The following is a 12,201-nucleotide window of genomic DNA, read 5'->3' as shown; positions in this document are numbered from 1 at the left end:
AGTGATTGAACAAATATGGGAATTGGATTACACAATGTTTCATATGCCGATTTTTTATTGTATGTGGGTTGATAACAACAATTGCTTCTGAGTTGATGAGTTAGGGTTCATGTAGGTGGATCATAATAGGTCAGGATATAAAGATGAGCCATTTATTCTAGCATCATAAGCTTAACAAGTATTCTATGTTAGTGATCCAACTGATATGAAATGGTCCATTGTTCTTTTAACTAACAAAATAATCCTCAATAATATTGATGACCAAGAATATGAAGATATTGATGAAGATGATCCTTTTTTTGGGACATAGCAGTCGCGTGAGAGGGACCAACTACGGATGATGATTTATATACAGGAGATGATCATGATGAAGGGCTTTGAATGAATCAATATGTTCCTCCAAACAAGGAAGATCTTACAAGCCAAAAACAATCAAAGAAAATGAAAAAGTAGATACAAGTAGTCTTCATATAATTATAGCTTAATTTTGATTGTTTGTAATTTGTATAATTTTGTTTCTTTGTAATTTGTTTAATTTTTTTATTTGTAATTATGTACTCTCTCAAAACAAAATTGACATGATATTCAGTGTTTGTAGTTTGTATTGTATTGATGTTAATAAAACAAACTTCTGACCTGTATTAATGTTTCTGTGTTGTTCAGAATCTATAAATGTTGTGCTGTTGAGAATGTCTATTATGCTAATAAATCTATATCATGTATTAATTTATACAAATCAATAGCGAATTCTATGGGAAGCCCTGTCATGCACTGTTGTAAAGGATTAATACAACAACGCTTTTTATAGACATCAATGTTGTACATGCTTAATACAACAACACAATGTGTATGTTGTGTTGTTGTATTAAGGTGTTGTTTGAGAATATTTATGAATTATACAACATCGCTTTTCTGATAATGCGCTATTATATATATGTACTACAATAGCGCAACAATAAGCGATGTTAATAATACCTAAAAAATGCACTATTTATGTAAGACCTATATGACAGCGCTTTGTGGACGATACATTGTTGTATTTATGCATTATATGACAGATCTTTTTGTGTGATGCGCTATGGTATATATTCAATACAACAGTGTTTGAGAAGCATTGTTAATGATGACAATATACTACTGTTGTCAAACAGAAAGCACATGAAAGCATTGTTATACATCTAAAATACGCACTGTTGAACTATAATTTTGGCGTAGTGATAATTATGAACCAGCAAGTGGAGGTTCCCTTTTCAATAGGGAAATACAAAGTTGTAGTTCTTTGTGACGTGGTTCACATGGAGGCTAGCCATATATGTTTAGATCGTCATGGCAAATGGATAAGAGAGTCATCCATGATAGATTCTCAAACAAATACACCTTTTTATGCCAAAATCGAAAGGTGGTTTTATGTCCCTTATCTCTTGCACAAGCACGTGAGGATCAAAAGACTTTAAAGAAAAAAATTGAGGAGAGGAGAAAGGAAAGGGTGTGTGAAATGAAAAAGAAGATTGAAAAAAAGCCTCATTGGAAAAAAGAGGAAGAACATTGAGGGTGAAGGTGAAGAAGAGGGAAATTTCCTTACAAATAAAGTAAGGATGAGGATGTTTTGGTTCCAAAATAGCCTCTACCCCCACTTTAGGGTGAGTTTTTTTACCACTATCAAGTCTTTGCCTAGTTTTGTTTACAAAATTTTGCAAGACATTTGAGGAATCTTCCTTGAGGAAGAAGCGCCTGATCATCCACCGTTATGGGAGGCTGACTTTTACATTGGTCAAGTTTTTCCTATGAATGTGATGAGGACAAGCCATAAAGAAGAACCAAATCTTATGGATGCATGTTTTTCATCAAAAATGATTATTGGTGCTTGTCTTATTGTTGGATTATATATCAAGGGTATAATCAATGATGAATATGTGAAGAGTTGGTTCAAACAATTCAAGAAGGTGGTCTTTGATATAGGAGGTGAGGGTAACTCGAATATGATGCCAAATTCTTTTCAAGAAGGAGATAATATAAACCAAAGGGACAACCTATGATTTTTGGAAGACAATGTTACAAATAGGAGAGCCACTTGGAGTCCATGTTCTTATAAGGAAATTATGACAGTTTTTAGTTATTTTCAATAAATTGGGAATTATTTTTCCATGTGTAGATTATGATTTTATTTAGATCAAAATTTCATTAGCTGTTTTTCAATAAATTCATGTAATTATGGTTGAGAGAATATTAATTAATATCATGTAAAATGGTTCATTAATGGCCAAGTAAATGACCTAGATATGGAAAATAGTCCATAAGTGGTCTACCTGGCCAAGCCAACATGAGTCAGGGCACTAGGCGCGTGAGCACCAAAACTAGCTAGAAGTCAAGTTTCAAATTTGGCTCGATCAAATAGAAGAATGTCTTAGTCAATTTGGGTTGTGCTTCATTCAAATTCCAAATAAGAAGCACGGGAGAAAGATGGCTTGGGGAAAATCTCACCAAATTGAAAATGACTCATGCAAATTCAAATCTAGTCGTGTGACACTTCAGCAGAACTTGAATTTCGGTGAAAAGGCCTAACACCCACAATTATCTCGACCAAGACGAATTCAAACTCATTCAAATTCAAATTGAGGCTTAGGTTAAAAATATAGCTTGGTCAAGTTCTGCTCGAACTAATAATGTACCATTCAAATCCAAATTTGGCATATTTGGCGCATGAGTTAGAAATTCTCGGCTGGTCAAATTTGGCTAAGAGTAGCCAAATTGAATTTTGCTACTCATTTTGAATTTCTTCCCGAGTAACTATTTCTTGTTATCTTCAAGGAATTCAGATTTGAACTTTGGCCCATGAAAATTAGTCAACTGACCATATGGGTCTTTTGGCCTAAAATCTAGCATCGTCAAAATTGGCTAAGAGTAGCCAAATTGAATTTTGCTACTCATTTCGAATTTTCACCTGAGCGACTATTTCTTATTATCTTTAAGGAGATCATATTGGAAATTTGGCCCAGGAAAATATTCAAGATGATCGTATGGAAATTTCGGCCAAATCATGCCCTAAATTCTAGCATGGTCAAATCTAGGTATGTGAGGATTTTTAAATTCAAATCCTTTTTCAAACTAGGTGTATGGAGTTAAATTAAGAAGGAGTCGTGTTCATGTGTAAGTCATATCTTTTGGGCTTGTTCAAATCATTCCAAGTCAAATGACAACCAAATCAACCAAGTCAAGCCATGAGATTTTACCACCCTAGGACTTGGACTTTTACATGATAGATTTTAATTTTGAACTTTTATATTTCCTATTTTCGTGGAGTCCTTTTGGCTGCCACCATCTTTATGTAATTGAAATTCAAGATGAATAAAGTTAAGTTCGATTTATTTTAGAATTGATTATCTTTAGTTGAATGTGACTCCTAAAACTACCTTGGTTGTGGGCAACCCTAATTCTTATCAAACATCATTGCTTATGGTGAACCTCCTTAGCTTATCAAGCATCCCTTGCTTGTGGGGCCCTTCACCTCATTCTTTTTCCATTTTACTTGTGCCTCACACACACATCTACACCAAACCCAACCTACACACTTAGCCTACACACCAAGTCATGCCCCTACAAACCCAAACACAACCAACCCGTGACCTAAGCCTAAGTAATTGCCCAAACTATGACCAAAGCTATACACTTGCCTAACCCATGGCCTATCCTATACACTTGATCCAACCCGTGGCCTAGCCTACACAATTGGCCAAGCCATGGACAAATCCACATATCTAGCCTAAACTGTGGCCTAGCCTACACAATTAGCTAAGAGACACACACAAATCAACCTAGACTAACCCAAGCTGAGGCCATTCCCACACAAAACACCCCAAAAACGAAACCAAATCTGAAATTGGCAACACTTGTTGTCATCTTTCAAGCTAATAAATGATCCAAAACAAGGCACCCAAGGAGGTTGTCATCACAACTTGTAGACGAAAAAGGAAGAATTTATGCACACAAAGGATTAATCAGAACTATCTGAGCAAGTGCATGAAGTCTTGTTAAAAGTTTGAAGTTATGATCAAGAGAGAAGACGTAGATACATCAAAGAAGATGAAGTCAAATCTCTTTCAAGATTCTCTAATGCATTCACTACTCAATCGTTTGTGTTGTGTTTTCAAGTAACCTGACATGATTCAAGACAATGGATTCAAGTAATAACTTCCTTTTCAGTATCAATACTCAATGAACCAATATATTTAATACTTACTCTAAACTAAAACTTTTGAAGACATTTGGAACATTTTCTGAAATTGTTGAAGCTTGTCAATAAAAGGGAAGAGAGAATGCATAGAAAAACGACACAAGAATACGAGAAAATACAAATCAAGTGAATAAAAACTCTGTAAAAATATATTATTGAATATAAATTTTATTGGTATAGAATTATAGCTTATATTCATTGTAATATCTTTGCTAGAGGAAAACTAAGTAAAAGAGAGAAAAAATTGAGATATTACTATTTTAAATCTCAAGAGATTTTTTTCTTATGAGTCCCAAAGTTAAATGATCTTACATTTTTGTATGTTCATGAAGTGATTTAAAGATCATCAAACTTACTATGTTGAGTGCTTAGAGAGACTTAGTAAGTAAAGAATAGTTTGTTATATTTAGAGCCTAGAGATGCTTGATCTAGAAATAATACTTAGTTATTAGAGCCTAAAAAGACTTGAAGTAAAAAAAAATATTTGCATATAAAAGATGTTGAATAATTATAAGCTATTTGAGAAATGATGAGAAATTCTTCTAGGAGAAGGGACTAGACTTAACTATTAAGAGTAAACTAGCAAATGATATCATTTGCCAAAGTTTGTGTTATTTGGATAAATTGAATATTCATCCAAATGGTTACATATAAGAATATCTATTGATATAATGAATAAATATGAATTTATCCATTATTATAATTATTCATTACATTACATCAATTTAAATTTATTAACTTTAATAAATGAATTTTAATGAATTTAATTGAATTAACTTTATTTCTAACAATGGAGATCTGAGAAGTAGACAATGGGGGAGGGTGAGTTAGGGAAATAATGAATTATTATCATAAATTATGTCTCGCACCAACCACATTAAAATAAAAAATATATTTAATATTTAATTTTTTAATTGACATGACATATTTTAACTGGTACATGACATGATTTGTATCATAAATCCTTTTTTGATTTAGATCACTCCCTAATACATATAGTTTTTGCATAAATAGTTACATAAATATTTTATGCAAGTCATCTATAATATGTTTCTTTTGAAAATATATTACTATGTATATACTTACTTACTTATTTACATATATGTTGCATTGTTTTATTTTTGATATAACAAAAAAAAATTAATTTTTGTTTATTTAAAATTAGTTATAAATATTTTTCTTATAAATATATTTATAAAAAACAGAATTATTATTCACTTTGACCCTTATAAATAAATTTCAGCATTTACTAATTTGATTCTGGAAAAAAAAATTAAATAACTACTAAAAAGTCACGAATATTGGTTAAATGATCCCTAACATAAGTCATAAAAATATTTAAATGACCAATTTAACTCACATCTAATATTATATTGATTTTTTTTTATATTTTTTCAAATACTATACGTGAAATATGAAAATAAATAGGTGTTAATATTAAAAATATATATTTCTAATACACATTTCAGCTCTCATCTGTTAATAGTTTTTCCACTTCTTCCATGAACCTCTAATACAGTCACTGCTCAATCGTTGGTATCGCGCTTCATAGTAGACACAATTGACCTCTTCCCTTCAATCAATTAATCCAATATGTACCCACAACAGCAGCACCTTAATCCCTTTCCCAATTTACAGCAACAATCTTATTCTTCAAATCCATTCTTGTTATCTTTCCCTCAACTCTCCTCGTATTCTTCTCTTCATCCTCCTGGTACTACTGACCCTCTTGGAAATTCCATATTTAACCTTTCAAATCCAACCCATCCTTCTTCTTCTGCTGCTTATGATTCCCAAACAGCGCTTTCTCAGAACTGGATTGTTCAACAATCTGATCCCATCGGATATGGTCTTGTAAGTTCTTTTTTGAAATCAAAGTTTCCATTTTTCATGACATTTTAATAAAGTTATGGAGGAATTCCGTGTTTATTTACATGTCCAAGATGCCAATATATACACAGTACCTTGATGATATTTGATGTTGGAATCTTTAAACAATTGACTATGATATCTCCTTATAGTCTATTTGCGAGTTGAGTTTTGGAAGGGAATGAAGGAAAAAAGAAGGCCTGAGAGTCGTGAAATACATTTTGAGAGATACATTTGAGTTTCCCTTCTTTCCCCTCTAAAACTTAACTCGGAAACAATCTCTTAAACTATGCCTAAAAGGCTAAAACAACTTGGTAAAAGACACAACAAAGCACCATCCATATGGCTGATATTGATTCCATTAAACAGGAAACAAGATAAATACATATAGTGGCTATAAATACAATTAATGAACCAGATTTGGTTTCAAATTACAATTGTTCAAATCATTGCAATTGCAAGTTTGTAACCCTTATGGTCCATCTCTCTTTTCCTTGGTCTCTTGTGTAGCATATGTGGTTTTGAATTGCAATCACGTAGCAGTTATGTTGCCTTCCAGACAATTGCAGGGAAATGAGATGCCTGCGGATACTATCAGAACTGCGTTACGGACTGCAATTGAAAACCTGTTATTATTGTTGCATTTGTGGAAATTGTTAAATCAAATTATTGTTGTGTAATTGTGAAACACTGGATAAGTTTAGATGCTTTTCTTCATGGGAAATCTTTTGGCTTGTTCCTAGAAATGTGGAATTTTTATACATGGGTTTCGGAAGAGAGTGGAACGAGTGTAGCCTGATCAAGGCATGATCCTCATAAAGATTTGAACATTATCCAATGGAACTCCATTGATCAGAGGCTCCATAAGTAGAAGCTAAACTCTTGAGCCATTACATACAATTGCCTTGAAATGGATTTCTCTTATAGGTTTTTTAGCTATGTGCTGCTACTATGATTGCTTTCAACAATATGAGAAATGTGGGAGGTTGAAAAAGAAAGCAGAGTAATTTTTATAATATATGCTGACGATTGTTATATATCCGATTTAAATATGAAATTTAATAATGTTAAATTAGGGTGTCATGTGTTTAATGTTAAATTAGGGTGGCAGAAAGTGCAGTTAGAGTAATAAACTAGGGAGCCTTTCCTGTAGCTCTTGAATGTTATAGGGATCCTCAGATTTGCGCTGTGGTTTTGAATTCCAATGCTTCCGATATGCAGGCTGTTGGATCATCGTATGAGACTTCAGCAGCATCTAATCAGACATTGTCACACCAAGTTTATGCTAATTATACCACAATAATGACGCCTAACCAAAGCAATGTCACCAATGCAATGAAATGTGAGGTTTGCAAAATTGATTGTAATAGCCGAGATGTTTATGAAAAACACATATCAGGGAAGAAACACAAGAGGACTCTGCAGGTACAAAGTCAAATTAGTAGTATCCAAGGACAAGTGTCAACTGGTGCTGTTGGGAAGGAAATGGAATCCCAGAATCAGAAGGTTTCAAATGGTAGTGCGACCATTGATTCCGTAAAGATTTGCACAGCATGCAACATTGTGTGCAATAGTCAAGAAGTATTGAACAAACATCTAGCTGGGAAAAAGCACTGTGGTCAGGTGACTTGTAAATTGAAATGCATTTTCTGTAAGATTAAATGCCATTCTGAGATCATATATTTTTCTGTTTCTTCCTCATTCATTTATATCATAGTCCATAATTTCCTCAATGCTTATCCAAACACAATGCACACCAGTGACATAATTTCTTAATTTCTATCATTGTCTAAATCTTGGTCATGGTTTGCAAACACTGTTGTTACAATTTACTTTTGTCTTGAAAAGGTTATATCACAAAGAAATTTTGTATTATACAGCCAAATTCCAGTTTTTGGACCCTACATGTAATACCTTTTTTATGCTTATATTTTCTAACTATCTTACTGTTTTTTTGCCATAAATTTGTATACTTTTTTTATTTACCATTTTCTTATTTTCTGTATGTCCTTGGAGTTAGTGATTTAAGTGAAAATTGTTGCGTGCCCACCATCCATTGTGAAGCATTGTGTTTAAGTGAATAAAAAGAAAAAAATGGTGGAGATGACGATGGCAATTCAGGGGTAACATTTAATGGACACCAGTGACATACACTTGAAGCAACTCCAACAAAGGCAGTGGGGACCTGAATTAATCATATGCGAAAAAGTGAACTATAAACTAATTCATTTTTCTAACTTTGCATTATAAGCTTCACAATTGATATGTTGTATTTGAAAGTGAACCACTTCCAAACAGTGGCTTCTTTGTCCAAATAGATTTTTTGATTGTTAATCTTGTGCCATCTGTTTCTCTTCTCTGGTTGAATTTTCTGCATCCATTTTGCTACGCTGCACATTTATTGTTTTACATTTTGAAATGCAAAAAAAAGTGTGTTGTGGGAACCATTCCAGGAATATTTGTAAGTTGGAAACTACTGGTCACTCTGTAGGTTAGCTTGATGTCTAATAATGGGGTTGGTCCATATATTGCTGCATTTAAGCGTCACAGTGTTGGTCCTTGGAAAAAAGCCCCGAAGAAAATCAAGGTTGCTCAATCTGCATGGTGTGCAGTTTGCAAGATCAATTGTAATAGCAGGGATGTGTATATTGTACACTTATCAGGGAGGAAACACCTTAAGAACTTGGAGAAACTGTCAAAACCTAAAATTGATGCTGGTGCCATGGCAGGAAATGCTTTGCAAAGTGCAGAGAATTCAATAATTGGGCCACAGGAAAAGCCCAGTATCGATAAACAAAAATCACCGAAGGCATCTGAAATGGATATTGAGGCAAAGAAACGTAAAGTTGTAGAAGGTGGTGCTTCAGCAGCTGCTGTTAGATTATGCACTCTCTGCAACGTCGTTTGCAACAGCCAGACAGTTTTTAATACTCATCTTACTGGGCAAAAACATGCTGCTGCAGTGAAGAAGCAGTCACAATCAACAGGGTCAACTACTAGCTGAGATTATTACTTCCTTAGTGCCATCTAAACTCGGAGAGTATATAATGATCATTTTTCTTTTGCTCGTCGTTAAGTTAAGTTCAGCTCTTTTATCTCCATCGGATGTCATGTATAGCTTTGTACTTTTGTGGGAGGAGCTTATGGTTTGTATTCTGGAATCTATATAATTCTGTAGAATTCTGTATCATCCAATATACATGAAGCGTGGAGGTTCCAAATTTCAGTGGCCAACTTCATTTTGTTAGTTACATTTGCTTTATTTTTTGGAATCATTTAACTTCTTTCAGCTGCTCAAATTATTTGAGGTAAGAGTACCATAATACTAAGCATAGGTTAATATAAAGTGATGGTTGTACTGTATAGAAAATGTGGTTATTCTCCAAGAAAGCATTCATTCTATGAGGATCATGGCTATCAATGTTGTTTTAGCCAAAGCTTATTATGGCAAGCTTAAATGGTCATTTGTTAAGAGGATACTTTATGGTTAGTGGGTCTACATGAAAATTTGGAAAGCTGAACTTTCATTGCATTTCTTCCTCTTACATTCAGATCCTCTGAATCCCTTATCTCTTAGTCTTTGGATCCGTGTATTCAGACACTCAACCATTATATTGCTAACTAGTGTTTTTTGATTGCATCAATCCTATCAGACTTATAATATTCACCTTCAGGTGAAGCTAGATACATTTGTGTGTAAATTTCTATTTCCTTAACTTTTCATTTATGTGACTATTATAACTGTGGAACTAACTTGGGGTTAATAAGTTTTAAAGCCATTTGTCAAACTTGTTACATTAAATTAGCTCTCTGGTCATCCCGATAGATCTCTTTAAGATTTGTTTGTGAGTTGAATTTTAGAGGGAACGACTTGAGTTGAAAGAAACTTATAGGACAAGTTCCAATCCAACATCTGCGAAGTCTTCTGAAAATTCTGTAGTTATTCAAATAGAAAAAATAGCATGTAACACCACTATGAGTGATCCTACACCGATCTCTGCACAAATAATAGAACATGTTCATATATTTGATCCATTTTCAGCATTGTAATGGAGCGCAAGACCCATAGAGAAAATGACATCGTGAATTTAATGTGGTTCGGCAATTTGCCTACGTCCACAGCTGAAAAGCAACAAAGATTATTCCATTATGATAAAAGAGAATTCCAAGTGTTTCACTCACTTCCCAAAACCCAAGTACACTCAATTTCAATCTCACTCAAGTATTTCTCACACAATTAGAACAAGAAGAGAGAATATGCACTAAGCTAAGTATTTAGTGTGTGTTACAATGACATGAAACACTCCTATTTATAGCCAAAGTTCTTGAAGATTATGTGGCCAAAGGAAAATAACATTAATGTTGGTTTCACCATAGCCACTTCTTTTTTCTTGGCTAGAAATTCTCTCTTTCTTCAAGATGATATTTAGCCACTTCTTTTTTGTTTGGCTAAAGAAAGTCTTTTCATCATCTTTTTCTTTTAGCCAATATTCAAGAAATCTCCACCTTGGCTAAAAGACTATCATAGTTATTCTCATGCTAATCTTCTTCATGCTCACTAGAGATTTTGAACATTAATCAAGTCCAAACAATGTCTGAACTTGGTAGTTGGAACTGGCTTCGTCATCATGTCCGCCAGATTATCTGTAGTGGGTATTTTCTCCACTCTGACAACTCCTCTGTCCACCTTAGTTCTTTCATGATACATTGGATTCTTTGTCAGATGTATAACACTTTGACTATCACAATAGATGGTTGTTTCTTCGAGTTGTATATCCAACTCTTCAATTAGACATTTCTCCCAAATGGCTTCCTTTACAGCTTCTGTTACTACGATGTACTCTGCTTCAGTTGTAGACAAAGCAACAATTGATTGTAGTGTTGCTTTCCAACTAATAGTACAACCACACAGTGTAAAGACATATCCGGTGAGCGATCTTCGCTTATATAGATCTCCAGCATAATCCGAGTCAACATATCCAGTGATCTTGTTTCCAATATCTTTGACTTTACCATACTGTTGAACCATACGAGTAGTGGCCAAAGGTTTTACACAAAGAGAAGACATTGATTTCAATGAAGTTTTCTCTATTGTGGTAAAACATAGCTCTATTCACATCCTACTTGCTGTTGTAGCTCAATTTGATTTAGAACATGAGCAACTAGATGTCAAAACAGCATTCTTGCATGGTGAGTTGGAGGAACAAATCTACATGAAACAACCTGAAGGATTTGAAGTTCAAGGGATGAAAGATCATGTTTGCTTGCTGAAGAAACCTTTATATGGCTTAAAATAATCTTCTAGACAATGGTATCGACAATTTGACACCTTCATGTTGAATAAACCCAACAATCTCCCCCTCAGGTGTGGGTACCACACACTTTCCGGTCCACTCCCCCTTGAGTCCACCATGTCCCAGGCAAACCCTCGTCTCTGATACCACTTGTTGGACCAGACTGCGACCGAGGAGCCTCCAACCACCAAGGAGTTCTATTGTTACATGGGTATGGGAAGAGTGAAGAGTCACAAGTGAGACACCACGTCTTCAACCAAAACCTTAAGGCATTAGTTCCATGGGCCTTTCCTTCTTATAAACTCTTTCACTCCTCCCCGCATATCCACTGTGAGACTTCACACTTGAATAAACCCAACAATGGCGAGTGCTAAATTTGATTTGGAGAAATTTAATGGAGAAAAGTCATTGGCGACTCATTTCAAACTTTCAATGGCCTTGTGTCCACAAATTGAGAATGAAAAAGAGGAGATATCAAGTGTACCTTATGCTAGTACGGTTGGCAGTTGCGATTGAAGATGAAAGCTCTACTAGTTCATCAAGGCTTGAGCAAAACCTTGAAAGGTAGAAACAAGTTACTAGAGAGTCTGACTGAGGACGAGAAATGGTGTGCACTAGACCAGATATTGCACATGCAGTAAGTGTGGTAAGCAGATATATAGCAAATCCTAGTAAAGTTCATTGGAAGGAGTTGAAGCTGGAAAGCCTATACATGACGAAGTCACTCACCAACAGGTTGTAGTTGAAGAAAAGAATATATACTCTTCAAGTGCAGGAAGGAAAGCCCATAAAAGATCATCTGGATGA

At 34.4% G+C, this 12,201-nt stretch overlaps 1 protein-coding gene across 2 annotated transcripts; it reads left to right on the top strand.

The window, feature by feature from the left end:
- The first annotated feature begins 5,740 nt into the window (after positions 1 to 5,740).
- On the top strand, positions 5,741 to 9,531 carry LOC109338819 (zinc finger protein 346-like). Of its 2 annotated transcripts, XM_019576146.1 has the most exons (4): positions 5,742 to 6,085; positions 7,322 to 7,566; positions 7,618 to 7,723; positions 8,592 to 9,531. In XM_019576146.1, the coding sequence occupies exons 1-4, from the start codon at positions 5,825 to 5,827 to the stop codon at positions 9,102 to 9,104; spliced, it is 1,125 nt and encodes a 374-aa protein (XP_019431691.1). In that variant the 5' UTR covers positions 5,742 to 5,824; the 3' UTR covers positions 9,105 to 9,531. The 2 variants fall into 2 exon arrangements, with proteins under 2 accessions (XP_019431690.1, XP_019431691.1); XM_019576145.1 differs by having other exon boundaries at positions 5,741 to 6,085; positions 7,322 to 7,723.
- Positions 9,532 to 12,201: the final 2,670 nt, after the last annotated feature.

This window comes from Lupinus angustifolius, unplaced genomic scaffold, assembly GCF_001865875.1.
Source record: "Lupinus angustifolius cultivar Tanjil unplaced genomic scaffold, LupAngTanjil_v1.0 Scaffold_45_19, whole genome shotgun sequence".
In the NCBI taxonomy this organism is placed as follows: domain Eukaryota; kingdom Viridiplantae; phylum Streptophyta; class Magnoliopsida; order Fabales; family Fabaceae; genus Lupinus; species Lupinus angustifolius.
The sequence above is the reverse complement of the archived record's forward strand: the minus strand, read 5'-3'. Positions and strand labels throughout refer to the sequence as shown.

Coding starts and splice junctions, on each gene's coding strand:
- LOC109338819 (XM_019576145.1), top strand. CDS start 5,825: ATGTACCCACAACAGCAGCACCTTAATCCCTTTCCCAATTTACAGCAA. Junction 6,086..7,321: donor ATCCCATCGGATATGGTCTT/GTAAGTTCTTTT, acceptor TCCGATATGCAG/GCTGTTGGATCATCGTATGA. Junction 7,724..8,591: donor GGAAAAAGCACTGTGGTCAG/GTGACTTGTAAA, acceptor GTCACTCTGTAG/GTTAGCTTGATGTCTAATAA.